This window comes from Trachemys scripta, chromosome 18 (genome assembly GCF_013100865.1).
Source record: "Trachemys scripta elegans isolate TJP31775 chromosome 18, CAS_Tse_1.0, whole genome shotgun sequence".
NCBI classification, from domain to species: Eukaryota; Metazoa; Chordata; order Testudines; family Emydidae; genus Trachemys; species Trachemys scripta.
This window is the reverse complement of record NC_048315.1, coordinates 9,597,786-9,614,669: the sequence shown is the minus strand read 5'-3', so window position 1 is coordinate 9,614,669 and position 16,884 is coordinate 9,597,786. Positions and strand designations below refer to the sequence as shown.

Genomic DNA, 16,884 nt, shown 5'->3' with positions numbered 1-16,884 from the left:
TTTCCCTTTAAAACTATTAAGGTCCCAAGCCAACACATGATCTGCCAGCACAGACTTCTACCCTGGTATTACGGTAATTCCAAGCCCATGTCTAAGATTTGAAAGGTATTAGGTAGTTAACAAGGCAGTGTGCTGTAAGCATGTTAACTGGTCAAGTTAAAGGTTTTAACTTGATCAGTTCATCATGTGTTAAAAGCACACTTCTTTATCTATACTAGACTGTTAACATGTGGTAGCTAGCACATTAGACTCTGGATTGGAAGAGGTTAGCTAAAGGCCCTAATGACTTCATTAGAATTCCTTGCTGGTGTAAAAGTCCACACCAGAGAATCCTACTGTAGGACTGAAGTATAAATTCTTGTAGTGAATATTAGAGAGATTTGCAAATTATACACTACATGGGAAAAATCCTTCATTGATGCTTAGAAAGGTAGGCAAGCATGAACAGATCTGGGAAGTCTTACTGAGATCTGCTTCTTTTTGCAGGGACCACGACTTGCCTTAAGGGAAAAGATTTACAAATAAAATTCCCCACAAAGAACAGTGACAGTCAGGCTAAACATTTAACAGCATAAGTGATGAAGCATAAGTGAGGGGGCCTCTGAATGGCAGGCAATAGTTTGACATTAAAAAAAAAAAAACAGGTAGTTTTAAACCATGCTTTGGATAAGATTTATCTCCTAGAAGGGAAACAGACACCTGGAAGTGCAGCTGTGGCTATTATGCAGGCAGAAGAGTGAACCCACTTCCCCATTGCCCTCAGAACGGCCTGGCCATAGAGCTTTGATTGTCTACATGTTTAGAAGCAATGACCGCTATTTTTTCTTCGCTGTTTCAACATACGTCTATGTCCTAATTTAAGCATGCTGTTGGCAAGCTTCACTTCACACATAAAGCACATGATAAGATGCTGGGTGATGTTAAAGAATAGTTTTAATTTAGAATTAGTAAGTGAAAATACATTTTTAAAAGCTAAGATTTGTTGGGAGTGTTACTTTAAATGAACCAACCATACATTTTTCTACTAAACATTAATTTTTCCATCCTCTTGTATTTAGAGCTGCACATAATTACTTTGATATGCATCACCTGTAACTATTACCCATTCTTTTTCACCACTGCTTTCACTGATTTCTTTCTGGCTGCCTGTGATTGTTAAAATACTATTATCTATAAATAAAACATTAACCACATAAACTTCTATCCTTTACATACATATTTACACTGCTTGTCACAAGCCACTTGCATTTAAACTTCAATTGCCTCACTCAGGGGTCTACTTTACAAAATTGGGTATAATAGCTAGTTTGACTCACAGTAAAGCAAAAGACTTACAGCCTCTACTAAACAATGTACTTTAGAACTACCTAGATGAGGTCTTACCTACACCTTCAGCACTCAGTTGTCTGCAGAACAATTAACTAAAACACAATCAATTGAGCACATCCACCCTGGCCATCTTAAAGTGCTGTAAAGCTTGTCCTCGTATCCAAAGTAGAATTGCCTTACCCTGGTTCAGAAGAGGTAGCTGTCATCTTTGACAACTAAGATCTGACAGCTGCCTCAGCCAACGGGTCTCCCTTCTCTGTCTCCATGCCACATCCCCCACTTTCCCCCTCCCAAGAAACATTCCCCCAAGCCATGTTTCTCCCCACCTCCATTACCAGACCAGAAATGCCTTTCTCCAACTCCGCAGTTTCTCAGCCCCTCCCATCTTACCTCCCCAGCTTCCTCACCATGCTCCCCCACTCCACTAATTCCATCAGCTTCATCTCGGCAGGTTCTCAGCCAAGCCACTAAAATTTCACTCACTAAGGAAATTTGACAGCTAAGGGAGATGACAAAGATGACAGCTCTCAGTGTTGGCAGTGCACCAACTGTGCTAGTGTGTCGCATCCACAATGGCATTCTAACTGACTGAACCTCAATCAATCGAGACTTTACCCCCAACACAATACTGGGGTAAACTGCAATGATTGTTGTTACCATAACAATCAACTGAACCACTTTTTTATGTAGACACGTTGTGCGATAGGGTAGAAATAGCATGACTTCCTCTAGAGGTAGACAAGGCTTAAATTAGTGCTTGTAAATCAATTCTGCAGTCAAGTGTACACTTTTTGAATAATGGATGACATTTTAATTAAGGAAATTTTCACTAAGTGTTCCCTGTCCTTATAAAGATTTTAGGCTGATTCAAAACTTAATATTGTATTCCAATACACACGTGTGTAAATGTTTTATTATACTCTCTCACTCACACACACACACGTATGTGTACAAATAGTAGTTACCCTTTGGGAAACAATGGCTGATTTACAGAAACAGAGTTTAACAACTGAATTATTTGGTACTGAGGGACACAGAAGAGTGAACCTGATGATACTATCGCATCAGCTCACAATGACTTTTTTTTTTAAACACACAAAATCTTAAAGGGATGTTACACTAAATCATAATGTGTGCTGTCTATGCTGTACTATATTCTAAAAAGCTCACAAACAAAGTCAAAAGTTCACCAGATAGATTTCATAAGAATGGCTATACTGGGTCAACCACAAGTCCATCTAGCCCAGTATCCTGTCTTCCAACAGTGGCCAAAAGCCAGGTGCCCCAGAGGGAATGAACAGGACAAGTAATCATCAAGTGATCCATCCCGTCACCCATTCCCAGCTTCTGGCAAACAGAGGCCAGGGACACCATTCCTGCCCATCCTGGCTAATAGCCATTGATGGACCTATCCTCCATGAATTTATATAGTTCTTTTTTGAACCCTGTTATAGTCTTGACCTTCACAACATCCTCTAGCAAAAAGTTCCACAGGTTGACTGCGTTGTGTGAAGAAATACTTTCTTTTGTTTGTTTTAAACCTGCTACCTATTAATTTCATTTGGTGACCCCTAGTTCTTGTGTTATCAGAAGGCGTAAATAACACTTCCTTATTTACTTTCTCCACACCAGTCATGATTTTATAGACCTCTATCAGATCCCCCCTTAGTCCTCTCTTTTCTGTTGCTAATCCTTAAGCAAATACTTCCTCTCAGGTCTTCAACATTGGAGAAAGGTAGTGAGGAAATCATAAAAAAGAAAGTTGAAAAAAATTACTACGTCTAGTTTCCTACTGGTCTGCAGCTTCTGAAAAATGTGAAGCTATCATAGTTTTAAAAAGTTGTTAGTTTACTTTCACAGATTTGCAAAGAAAAAGAGCGCTCCTGCCGACAAAGCCACGTTCACACTGCTGCTTGCGTCAGCAAAACTTTTGTCTTTTGGGGGGGGGGGGGGGGTGAGGGGAGTGTTTAAGTACCCACGAAAGACAAAAGTTTTGGCAACAACTGTGCAGCGTAGACATACCCTTAGCGTAGGAACATTAGCTACAGCAACGGAAGCACCCTTCCAGTGACATAGCTGCGTCTACAATGGGGGTTTTGTCAGCATAGCTACATCGGTCAGAGGTATGAAAAATCCACACGGACAAAAGCACCCTCCATTGGTGTAGGCTACATCTACACTACAGGGTTATGCCAGCATAGCTATAGGAATGCAGCTATACCAGTATAGTCTTTGTAGTATAGACATATCTGTAAGCACAAAAACTAGGGCTATATCTACACTATAGCTTATGTTGGCAGAACTTATGTAGCTCAGGGAATGAATAACACTTTTCCCCCCTCCCCCCTCAAGTGACAATTTACACAGACATAAGCACCGGTGTGGACAGCACTATGTCAGCAGGAGAGCTTCTCCTGCAGACATAGCTTCTGCTGCTTGTGGAGGCGGTTTTATTATTCCAATGGGAGACCTCTCTCCCATCGGCATAGAGCATCTTCACCAGACGCAATGCAGCTGCACCCTGCACATGTAGACAGGGCCTAGGATTTACAAAAAAAATCAAATCTAAACATTGCATGCAAACACACACTACATTTTAATGGAGGCAAAGAGTACAGAAAAAAAAAGTTGATGGAATTTTTGTCCTGATTATTAAAAGCTTTCCACTAAGATAACAGCCCTATTCTATAATTGTATAACTCCTGTATTCCTTTCCCTGCAAGTATTTTCTTTCCCATCTCACCTCAAGTCTTATACCTTGTTTTTGTTGGAATTTTTAAGAACAAATTTTGCAATAACTATTTGCTCCATAGTTGCTACCAGTAATTCCTACAGCCCAGCTGTACTTTAAAGCATGATTTCATGTTTTAACATTTTTGACACTCTAAGGCCAGGTCTACACTACCCCCCTAATTCGAACTAAGGTACGCAACTTCAGCTACGTGAATAACGTAGCTGAAGTTCGAAGTACCTTAGTTCGAATTAGTTCGAACTTACCTTGGTCCACACGCGGCAGGCAGGCTCCCCCGTCGACTCCGCGGTACTCCTCTCGGCGAGCTGGAGTACCGCAGTCGACGGCGAGCACTTCCGGGTTCGACTTATCGCGTCCAGACTAGACGCGATAAGTCGAACCCAGAAGTTCGATTTCCAGCTGTCGAACTAGCGGGTAAGTGTAGCCAAGGCCTAGGTTTTGGTTTGGTAGGTTTGTTGTTTTGGCAGACTACATTTATATCAAAACCAAGACCGCTCAAAAAAAGTTAAAGTGACAACCATTTTGTTTAAATGGCAGCTATAAAGCACATCCACGTAACACTATTATAGCGGCCTAATTACTGCAAAAGCCCAAATTAGATTATTATAAATTCAGTCACTAAAATTCCTGTTTATTCAACATTATAGTTCATAATTTAAATATTCACGTGTCATAAAATCCAGCATTATTAGATTCCCACAACTACTTTAACTGGGTCACCTAGCATGCTACTAATGCATATGTTGTTAACTTGTGTCTAGTATATCCAAAACTGATGTTACCACAGCTAAGAATAATATAGTTTTGGATTTTCTGACATTTCTGCATTTAAATTCTCAACCTTATTACTTTGGTGCATGTGTAATAGCTACTTTTATTTAGAAAAGTAAATTTCACAACATTCGAATGTATATGTATGAGAACATTCAATGTACAGAGTCACACACTGAAACAAGCACAATTTGTTCATTTCACCTAAGCTCATGCAGTGGGTCTCATTCATAATCTTTACAACTCTAATTTGCAAATAATTAAAGTTACTTCAGTACTTCCAATACTAAGTACTGTACAGGGAATACAATGGTTATCAGATGATTGACAATATTGGAATGGGTTGTAATGGCAACCATGTAATCTGAAACGCTGAACCTTGGTTTGTCTGAAGATAGTTTACCTGTGGAGTAGGTCTAATAAAAGCATTTTAATCTTCCTAGATAAAAACAAACTGAAGAATCTGGATCATGCAAAGTGTTTGTATGGTGTCCTACATACTCTATACCAACCCAGAAAAGGGGTTCATTCCCCTCCCCACGACAAGTAGGAATAATCAGGAAAAAAAAACACCTTTGCCGCTCTCTTTACAAAAGGGGCTTGCCAGCTGAACACTCTATTGTAATCTTTTGAGTAATGAAAGATGTAAATATGTACACCACCTGGATAACAAAACCACGACTGCAAAAACTGGGAGCAATGTCTTGTCCAGTTCAAAACCAAAAAGTTAACGGGCAAACTACTTTTCAATATCTTATACTAGGCCAGATAAGCAGAACTTCAAAAGCAGTCCTGGAAATTCAAAACAGATGAGACTATATTTCCATATAAGAGCCTGCAAAAACACAAACACACCCCCAACCACCTCCCACACACACACCATTTTGCGTAGCATAGCAAACATTCAAGATTCCACCACCCCCTGCAAAAAAAAGTTAACATATATTTCAAGCTAATTTTGACTCATAGCACCTTCTGAAATGGTTTCTAAATATTCCAATTTTAGAATTCTATTTATTTAAGATATTCATTTTAACAACAAAAATTCAGCCTTCCATGGAAAACAACTCAAAATGTTACCTCATATTTCATATCCCAGACTCACAGGTAAATAGGATTAAGTTTTTAAAAATCCTACCCAAGTGGATTAAGGCTAAATGAGTCCCAGATATAACAATCACAAACCAACTCAGAATCAGACATGTCAACAACTTCCTCCCATCCCGCATCCCAGCCCCTGGTTCCAGAGAGCATTAATTCTGACTCTCTTCTCTCCCCCAGTTCCATGGTTCTCCAAAGAAACTAGCATACCCCACAACATAGCCTGATGGTAACAAGCATGTGCCACACAAACGCTTGTTACTCTGCTTCACTCTTACCACCCTGCCTTGGTCTGTTGCTAAATGCTTCATGCATTTTGTTTCTTCTAAAAGTGGACAATTTAATTGACTCAAATTCTGTTTTTTGTGTATTCTCTCCTAAAACTCCTAAGTAAAAACAAATTAAGAGCTAAAAAAAAAATGCATTAGTCGGGGAACGGGGGGAGTCACATCTGAAATATAAATATCTTGTGAAAACCTAATTTTGATTCCCAATCCAGTTACAAGCTGTTCAGCTATAACATTTGCAGAGCTGAGCTGAAAGAACAAATATTGGATTCTATCATGTGCTGTATTGCCAACATGCATTTACATATGGATACAAACAATATAAAGACTTGCAAATGGTGTAATAGAACAAAATGGCATATGAAGTTAGTCATGAAACAATGACCTGTGCATAACTTACTGCAAACTGATTTGCCTGAAAAGAGTCTCACTCACCTTTGAGAGGAAAAAAATATATTGTCCATATTCCTTTTTTTTTATGCCATCTTGCAAGGCAACAATTCAGACTTTATTACTTAATATGTTACCCAGTTTCCAGATATTATATCCACTTACTAACTATGAAGAAACTAAGGAACTATGCCAATGCCGAAAGAAATTTTTTTCCTGTACAACACCTCATGACAAACAAAAATATTTAGAGATGTCATGTACATACATTTGATTTAATTCAGCAACACTAGGGAAAGATTATATCTATGTTACAATAGGTTCTCTCTTTTCACAAATGTTGGGAAGTGAAATTTTGATACATAAAGAGCATCTCAATTTACCCAACATAAAATTTAAAGAATAAGATCGTGCTACCATGATGTATTTCTTTACAACCAACAAGCAACTCTGAAAATCACAACCCTGAATTATTTAAATATAGCACTCCTTTCAGCAATACCAGCATACTCATATAAGGACGTATACCCATTTATTCTTAAAGCGTGGTGGTCAGTGTTCGGTACAATATATGCACTGCTCTGTCATGTTCTCATTGCTAGCACTGCATCTTTTGCCTCAGGCTTCGCCATGGTTTCCTCAAAGCACCAATGATATGAAACTGACATAATATCTTAGTTAAGAAATGATGATTAGCTGCATTAGATGTCTCAGGCAACAAAAGAATTTATTATAGCATGATACAAGTACAGGAATGCTTCACAGATAAATCTCTAATGTAATTTTCAAGTTTGAAGTGGTCCCACCCAATGTCTTCAATCCATTCAAGATAGCCTGCTACTACTACAGAGTTTCTGCCTAGACGAACAATTAGTGGTCACATTTCAAACCTACACATTAGATTAAAGTAGAAGTCAGGAAATTGTACTACAACATCAACGCCAACCTCAGTATCTCATATTTCTGGGTGTTCTGAACAGATCTTCACACAGCAAGACAAACTATGGAAGCAGTAACTGTGATAATATGCTTTTCTATCAGAAACGTGTAGATCAAATTTTCAGATTATGGTATTGCTCTAGACAAACCAGATAAATTCATTGAATGAACTGACATTTATAGATATCTAGAAGAGAGAATTATCAGCAATGCTGAATGTAATACCCATTTTTCTGCAGTTGAGTTTTCCAGGTGTAAACAAGCATTTGGTCAGGAACATTTTTTAATTCTACACACACGCACGCACTTTTTTCCATTTTATTTATACACTCCTAAACAGAGTTCTAGAGTCAATCGTGAGGAGAGAGTTTTACTGGGCAAAACTGATATTTTATGGCATATTTTGAATAGGGGATTTTTCTTCTTTTTTTCTGAAGAAAATTAAGTTATATTCTTTACTTGGCAAAGACCAACTCCAGGACATTAGTCATATTAGTACTTTTTTCAATAGTCTCCTTGGAATTGTCTCAGGTTTGCTCAATTAGCGTGTTTTGTTACAACAGTTTCAGCAGTGGCCTTCTCTATGGATAATATATTATCAGTATGGATTACTACTTCTATAGCCTCCTACGGATACCTGGCTATATCTAGTTGAGCTAGCATTTCCTGTTTGCGGTTCAAGTATTACTCAGCCTCATTAGCATTTAAAACTCCAAGGAAAAACTTTCAGCTAGGTTTTCTTTTATGCCAATATTGGAAAAATCATTCTAGATTATTGCAAAGCTGCAGATGAAGTAATTGAAAACAAAGTGAGTAACCGCCTTCCCAGATGTCAGTCAACACAGGAATATTCTTCTGATTGTTAGAATCACTTCCTGATTCATTTGCTGAATGGATAACAGTGTCTGCTAGCAGGAAAAAAAACACCACCACTATAAATGTGTCTCCTGGTTCTCACAGGTGAGCTTTGTGTCATTGGAAAATTACCTTCACACAAAATGGCTCCACAAAAGCTAATGTCTGCAAACATAACAAAACTCCTCTTGAAAGCTGTTTAATGAAAGCTTTTTAATCATTCAACTATCTGCTGAGTTTCCATACTTTACTAAACTCGCTCTAGGCTTTTATAGCTTGGATTTGCATTAACACCCAATGCAAAACAGCATCCTGGTTCCCATCAGCACCTGGACACAAAAGGAGAGTTTATCCTACACTTGTTTATAGGATTCTGAACATACAGCCTCAATTGTTTGTTCTACTATACCCTCCGACATATTTTTTCCAAAACAAATAATCTGTACTATACACTTGCTCAGCACACAAAACTCCTTCACGAAAATATTAAAAGGTTATCAGTTGATTCAAGAAACATCTTCATAGCTGGAGCATTTAATATCAATGATGTACCTCACTTTGAAACAAATTTCAGGCCCACATTTTATCCACTTAATATCAATTACAAATAATCATTTTTTCAATAGCTACTTAGTATTTGCTTTAACCATTTCAGATCTAAGTACGGGCCAGGGATCAACCGCATCTCCTGACTGTCTTTATCTTTAATACAGTTTCAAGCTACAGTCTCATCTTTATATGAACCAGATCACTTGGCAGGCCATAAGGGACAGTGTTAACCTTTAGGATTTTTTTTCAACTTGAAGAAAATGAACACTTTAAAACTCATTTCACTTTGATGCTTCAAAATTGGATTGGTCTTCAGTTTTATAGCTTATTTGTATACAAATATATGTTGACATCTTAGTGCCTGAAGTTCAGATGCACCAGTGAGAGGACATTACATTATACAATGAGCTGGAAGCCATATACATACTCTTCCATGAACTACACAAAAATACAAAGTGGTAGTTGCCACTGTTCAAATCTATGTACTTAAAATGTGAATGCTAGTAAATTAAGGTATCAAATTTTTAAACTTTTTAGAGTTTGTACGTTTTCTGTGCATTACATTGACACCACTTTAAATTTGGACTTCCCTCCAAAAGCAATTCCTTACCATCACCTTTTAAGAAACTAAATGGATTTCTCCCACACACCTTAGGAAATCGACCACAAGTAAGGATGCTGTATCCTCATGGATATGACATTGGACTGGAATTAAGGAGACCTCAGTTTAGTACCCAACTCCACTACTGGCCTGCTCGGTCACTTTAGGCCAATCTCTTCAAAGCCCCATGCCTCGGTTTCCTCATCCGTAGAATGGGGATAATGACACTGACCTCCTTCATTTGAAAAGTGCTTTGGGATCTACAGATGAAAAGCACTATTTAAGATCTAGGTATTAACATTAGTAGCTGTAGTAAGCACCTTCTAAAACACTGTTCTCCCTCCCACACACAAACCCCTGCTCCCCACATATGCAAGCAAACTCTCAAAATCACTTAAGAAGGTTTCCCAACAGATCTTCTTCAGCACTGGTTCCTCACCCTTCTGGGAGGGATGCTCCAGATACTACTGAAGCTATAAGCATCTATAGTGTCTCCTGAACACCATGAAGTGTTCCCAATCCCTTTATGTCTTTCACCTCCTATTGTGGGAGCACGCTGGCAGCAAAAACAGATCCAACTCCCACGAGCAGCACAAGTAGTTACTCATTTGCTCTCCTAAGGGGCTCCCTGGCAGCATCCATCCCCCATCATTGGCCCCGGATGCAGTGGGGTGCTCTGCAGTGGCTGCTTCAGCTTCTTTACATCCATCCTGGGGAAGCTTTACAGGCACTAGCGTTTTCTCTTCCTCTCTGATACCAAGCCCCTGAGCCACAGCCCCCTTCTTTGTAGGGGAATCCCACCAGCTGGCAGCAGGTCTCCCTAGCAACACAGAAGCACTCCCGTGGAGGACAGCTCCTTGTGTATGTGCACATTCTAAGGATGTACAGGAGTCTTCCAAAAAACATATATAGGATGAAACAGGGAATACACACAGAACTTTCACTAAGGATAAAGATTTATAAGACAGAATTTTTAACAAATGTAAGTTTGAGTTTACACTGATCCTTTAAAGACCAGGACATCTGCAAACTGCTCTGTTTTAAACAAGTTACGTTATAGTCCTTGGACTATTGGCAAGTTGACAACAGAGACCTCAGTTAAAAAATTTTAGATGTCCCTGGCTAAGGCACTTTTAAACCCTTCACTGATTTTAACAACTTTTTTTTTTTTTTTTTTAAGTACCAGTCTTTGGTTAAGTTACTGCACGTACCTGTTTATTCTTTACTAAAATGTACTGGACCCTGAACAGTAAAGTGATTTATTTATGGCTATTCAGTCTGTTGGAGATTCCTTATGGCTAAACCAGCTAAGTTAAGCTTATTTCAGAATCTACCTGTAGTTGAGGGAGATGACATTTGTCAAGGATACTCAAATTATGCTGCAGTGGTGCCCACATAAACAAGGATATAATCTGTGTATATGGACAACAGTAGCAGTACAAGTCTGAATTAGATAGTATGGAAAACTCTGAAGCATGATGCTTTGACAACTCATGAGTGGTGAAGTACAACTGCACACTGGCTGCACCAAAACATCAGAGTACCAGCCAAATAAACTAAAACCTTTGGATGTAAACAAAACCTAACAGGCACTGTTAATTACAAACATTAATTCAATTGTCAAAACAAAATCTTTACAGCCAGCTAACAGGAAATTCAATACCTTTACAAAACTGTCCACTACTGATAACTTATTTCACTAGCTACATTCAGCACCAAGATAAATCAAGTCCCAGTTGACTAACTATTCAGTGATAAATCTGAATGGTAAATTGCAGGATTACTTCTACAAGTATCTCATCTACATGCAGAAGTAATACCAATTTCCTTCAAAATCACATGCATTACTTTTTTCAGCAATTAATTAGTGCCACTATGTGTTTAGGAAGAGAGAGATTCATTATATAAAATTAGTTTAGGTTTTATTACAGCTCTCAGGTTACACAGGTACCAAACTTACATTTTTCATATCTAAATGATTTTAGGTGATTTCATGTAGATAAACTTAAATTATAAATGCATTCTTATATTTTAAAACACAATTTGCTTACATGCTAAACCTTAAATTCTGGATGCATTTCACCTGCAAGCGATGATAACATCAAAAGCAGAGCAAGGACCACTGAATTATCTCAAAAAGAACAGGAGTACTTGCGGCACCTTAGAGACTAACACATTTATTTGAGCATAAGCTTTTGTGGGTTACAGTCCACTTCATCGGATGCATAGAATAGAACACACAGAAAGAAGATATTTATACTAAATTCTGAGATAATTGTATGTGCAAAACAGGAACTAATTGCAAATATATAATTTAAACATAACTAACTGCTGAATGCATTAGGGTGATCTTAACCATTTTTAATTAAAAATTTCACAGTTTATCTTGAGGTAAATAATGAGATCATAATTCTGCAACTGAAGCCACACTGGGAGACCCTTCCATCTGCATGGATCAGGGCTAAGTTAATACCAGTGGAAACATTTGGCCATCATTCTACTGTAGTCACACAGTCAACTGCTATTTCAACATCATATTTTCCTTTTTCTTGCTGTCACTGTTAATGCTGAAATACTTTACTATTTACTCTGCATCTTTATTTCATCAAAATGAAATATTTACAAAGTACTAAAATAACAAAAGCAGGTCTCTTTTTGCAGCTTGTTTGCAAACAGAACAGACAAAACAGAAATCTAAGGAAATGCATTCAGTAGCAATGTATGTATGCACCAAATTATAAAGAATAGGATGTGATCTTACATAGTAGCCAAAATTAACAAAGCCTACAGGAAAGTATATTCCAAAATATAGACATAGATATATCTCAAGTAATAAAAAACAGGTAGAGGTGGAAATAATCTTTGGATATATCTTTACAGTGGACTTCTTTCTCGTTATCTTAAACTTAAATCACATTACACTGAATAGTGGCAAGAACACCTGCACTAGGGATACAGTAATTCAGGCTCTTTATAAACATGTGTCATCTCTTGACTTTGAAAAATTAATATGTCATTAATTTACAGTATGGAGATCTCGAAATTCAAAGTTTTCTCTTAAACACTAAAAATGCAGGTTAAATATTAACTCAGCCCCTTAAGGCTTATCTAGTTTAAGCCACAAGTTTTGTCTTCTTAAAAACATGATTTTGTAATTAATACATTTGTCTGGATAGTTCATCAATCACCTACTTTTAAAAAAGAATAAAGTCTTGTTTTCAAAGACTTCTACTGTAAAACACTCTGGAGCTGCAATATGTACCAGCATACAAAGACAATCACAGCTTTAAAGGGTGCAGTACTTTTAATTAAGTAAAACGAAATTATAGGAAAGCTGCTAAGGCAGATGTCCCTTAAATGACACCAAGAAGTTATATTAAACAAATACAGTGAGAAGTTTTGTGGGGTCACGCCACAATTATATGCTTGTGACTTCATATCTGTGATACAGGAAGTGTGCTGCAATATGCCTGCTCTGTCAAAAAATAAAACCCAGACATACTGCGTGTTCCTAACGCATCTTCAAGTCAGTGGTAAATTTGTTGATTTAAAATCAACACATCATGAAAATGAAAAATAAACGCTGGTTTTCTTTCAGTGACGCTGGAAAGAAGGGCTAAAGGGAATTAAATAGGCTAAAGTTGGACTGGTCACAAATTCTATTTTAAAAGATTAAGTTCCAAAAATAAGATCTACTGAAATAAGTGGCTGGGGAGAAGACAGGACATTCAGAGGTACAGTAAGACAGAAATACCCATTTATGAGGAAAGTGCAAAGTACAAGGGATCACTGTCTTAGGTGGTCTGTAATGTGTTACTGTAGAGCAAATGTAGCCTGCTCAACTAAAATCTTGGCAGGTGTCTAAAGAAAAAATTAATTTTCACATTTCCCATTTGAAACTCTTAAGTCTAAAAGTATATTCTATTACTCAATTATCTAAAATTGATATTTTGTTTTAAAGCTGTGCAGTTCACCTCCAAGGAAAACAAATGCCATTTCATTCTCGTAGTATAAAGCTTTTAAGGTATGTATAAATATGTTGCATTTGTCTCAAAATAATGGTGTCATCCAAAAACTGACTTGGCTTACGGCATGGCCTAATGGTACGAGATTGTTGCCCCACAAAAACAAGTGAAACCAACTTTCTACAATAGATATAAATCACTAAAAGCAATTTGTAAGTAAGTAGCTTTCTTGTATTCAGGCCCAAATGACAAAAATGAGTTATGATTTGGCAAAGAATGAAAAGGAAAAATTAGCGGAGTTTATTTTCTGTACTCACCAGACAACACCAAAGGCTCCATATCCAATAGGTCTGTCCGGCTCAATATCCAGTTGCTGTTGTGGATGATGTGAGTGCTGATGATGGTGCGCTTTAACTGCAGCAGCTGCTGCAGCCTGTACCTGAGCAGGGGCCGCTGCAGCTGGTCCAGGGGCCTGACCCGGTGCCGGTGATGGGAAATATGGCTGTTGCTGCCCTGGGTTTAACATGGCCGCAGCGGCGGCCGCAGCTGCGGCGGCCGCAGCTGCCGAAGAGGCATGCTGCTGTACGGGATGTACTGCAGCCGCAGAGCCTGGATGCAAGTGATGTTGAGGGTGGTGGTGGTGATGGAGGTGAGGAGGGGGGAGGTGAGGAAGGTGGTGATGATGGTGGTGGTGGTGACCTGCTGCAGCTGCAGACGTACCGCCATTGTAAGCCGCCATCATTTTTGCGTTGGCTGTTGTGCCACAAAGAGACATTCAAAAAAATGCCCTTTGACTGGATAACAACTGGGTCAAGCTGTCATTTGGCCATAAAAAATGAAATTTGCTACACTTTAAAGGAAGTCAGGTTTCATCATACACGGCCCACCTTTAAAAGCATTGAGCTCAACTAGCTTCACATCTCCATCAAGCCAAACAATCTGACGACTCTTTTCACGTACACGTGAGCCTGTGCGCCCCAAACCCCCCTTTCCCCCCCAAGAGTTCTGCCGTGGTTGGCTACTAAAACTCCATCCTTGGGTTGTTGGGGCTTTTTGCGCCAGTCTTCAGAAATAAAATTATCACTCCCCCTCCCCCCCGGAGAAAGGATTTGAAGTCACCCCCCTGGAATAGTTTGAGAGTATTGACAAGCCTACCCCTTCCATTCCCACATCCTCTACGTCAAAACCTTCACAGAGAGCCCCCAAGCCTTCTACATCACTTCCCTCTTTTATACCCCCACCCCCTGAAATAGACTAAAAACTTGGGAGGCTTGCAACTTTCCCTGGAAAGACAGAGAAGCGCGCTGTGCACACGCACAGAGCAGCCAGAGAAAGGATGAGAATCAGAAGGGGGAGGGAAAGAAGGGGATAAAATAAATGGGGGGGGGGGAATCAAGATGTGAGGCCGGAGGAGGGATGGAAGAAGGGAGAGGAAAAGTGACAAATGAAGGAGTGGGGAAGGGAATGAGAGGAGACTAAAGGGGGGAGGAGAAAACGAGGAGGGGAGATGAGGCGGCAGGAGCCCCAGCCCCCTCTGTGGCTGCCTCCCCGGGGCCCTGACAGCCTGACCCAGTGCGGGGCGGGGGGCGTGGGTGGGGGGGAGCCCGGAGGCTGCAGCCCCCCCCTCAGGCAGGGAGGGGAAGGAGCAGGAGCCGGGATGGGGGGAGGGGAGAGGGTCTCCCGCAGAGTGTGTGCGGGAAGGAGAGGAGGGAGGAGGTTCTCAGGCCCCCGCCGCAAGGCGCCGCTCCGCCCCCCGGCAGCCGCCGCCTCCTTCTCCTCGGCCGCCCGACCCGCCGGCGCCGCCGCCGCTGCTGCCGAGACTCACCTCCTCACGGAGCCCCTGAGCGGAGCGCACAGCGAGCGAGCGGCGGGCACGCGCACCCGGCCTCCCCTCCCCACCACCCATGCGGGGCGCGTGCCCGACACCCGCCCGCAGCCAATCGGACCCGGCCCACCAGGCTCCGCGAGAGCCGCCCCTAGCCAATCACCGTGCAGAGCAGAGCTCAGCCAGCCCATAGGCTTCGGCCGCTGCAGAGACTCCGAGACTCAGTCCCGCCTGCCTGGCCCTGCTATCCAATCACCACGCGCCTTCCCGCCAAGTGCCGGCGAGACCCCGCGAGATTCCCTCACCTCACACAACCCTCACCTCGAATGGCCGCACCTTCTTCACCTTACTGGCCAATCACATAGCGCTGTTTCTCCCAACTGACCAACCGGCTCTCCCCGCAGCTAAAACCCACCCCCTAAAAGGTCACCGGGCCAATAGAGCTTGAAGGCGGGAACTCAAGTTGATTGACAGCCCTTCTCACGAGTGACGGGTGCTGATGGAGCCGTCGTTCTTCAAATCGTAACGGGGAGGTTTCCCGTGACGGATCAGGAAGCGGCTTGTGCCACCTTCCGCGGAGGCCAGACGACCACTCAGAGGCCGGGATGGACGCGATGAGCAGGAGAAGCAGCCAATCCGAGCGGAGGGGGGGCGGGGTGAGATAAGGACGCTCCTGGCAAGAGACGAGAGGCAAGTGGGGTCGATTTCGTAGCTGGGGCGGCACGGGCGGGGCCTAAAAGGGGAAGGAACTTCCGGAAGCCTGAGATGACCGAGGGCTGGTAGCCACGGCTTGCCAGGCTCCGTGGGGGAGGGCTAGGGCTGGGCCTCGGGGCATGGTCCAGGTGTAGATGCAGGGCGCCGTGTTACCCCAAGTCCCCCTCACGCTGGCCCGCCAGTTCCCCCGCTGGTTGCTTGGCAGGCCGCCTGCAGCGTGGCCCTCTTTGCCTCAGGGTGGCTGGCGTTAGGGCATCGCCTCAGGGCAGCCTCAGACTTGCCCCGCCCAAGCCTGTTGAATCAAGGATCTGGGCCAGGGGAGCCTTAAACCCCCTCTGCCCCCCCCCCCCCGTAAACTGCCAACAAAAGAACCGTTGGCCCAGCCCAACTGCCAGAAATACATTTGTGGGTTTGCAAAAGGAACAGGAGTACTTGTGGCAGCTTAGAGACTAACAAATTTGTTAGTCTCTAAGGTGCCACAAGTACTCCTGTTCTTTTTGCGGATACAGACTAACACCGCTGCTACTCTGAAGTTTGTGGGTTTGTGTGTTTTTTAAAGGTGGGGGGTTGGTTTTAAATGGATCCCGGCTTGAGGGGCAATAATCTGTTCGGGAGTGAAAACCAGCAAGTGAAACTGACTCGAACCAAAGGGAGACCGGGGAGACCCTGCCGTGGCACGAGATGATCTGATCTCTTGGGCCTGGGTGTCATGACCCTGCTCCGAAGCGGAGCCAGATATGGACAATAAAGAACCTTGCTTCTAAAACCAGCGACCTCCGCCTCCCTCCAAAACAACGGGATTCTTC

The 16,884-nt window shown here is 41.6% G+C and overlaps 1 protein-coding gene across 2 annotated transcripts in view; it reads right to left on the bottom strand.

Annotated features, from left to right (window-relative positions):
• NLK (nemo like kinase) overlaps positions 1-15,413 on the bottom strand; it is a 108,416-nt gene extending 93,003 nt beyond the window's left edge. For both annotated transcript variants that reach the window (XM_034752512.1, XM_034752511.1), the window contains exon 1: positions 13,857-15,413. In XM_034752512.1, the coding sequence (XP_034608403.1) occupies positions 13,857-14,314 (458 nt within the window). In that variant the 5' untranslated portion in view covers positions 14,315-15,413. The remainder of the gene's footprint in view (positions 1-13,856) is intronic.
• Between the last annotated feature and the right edge of the window lie 1,471 nt (positions 15,414-16,884).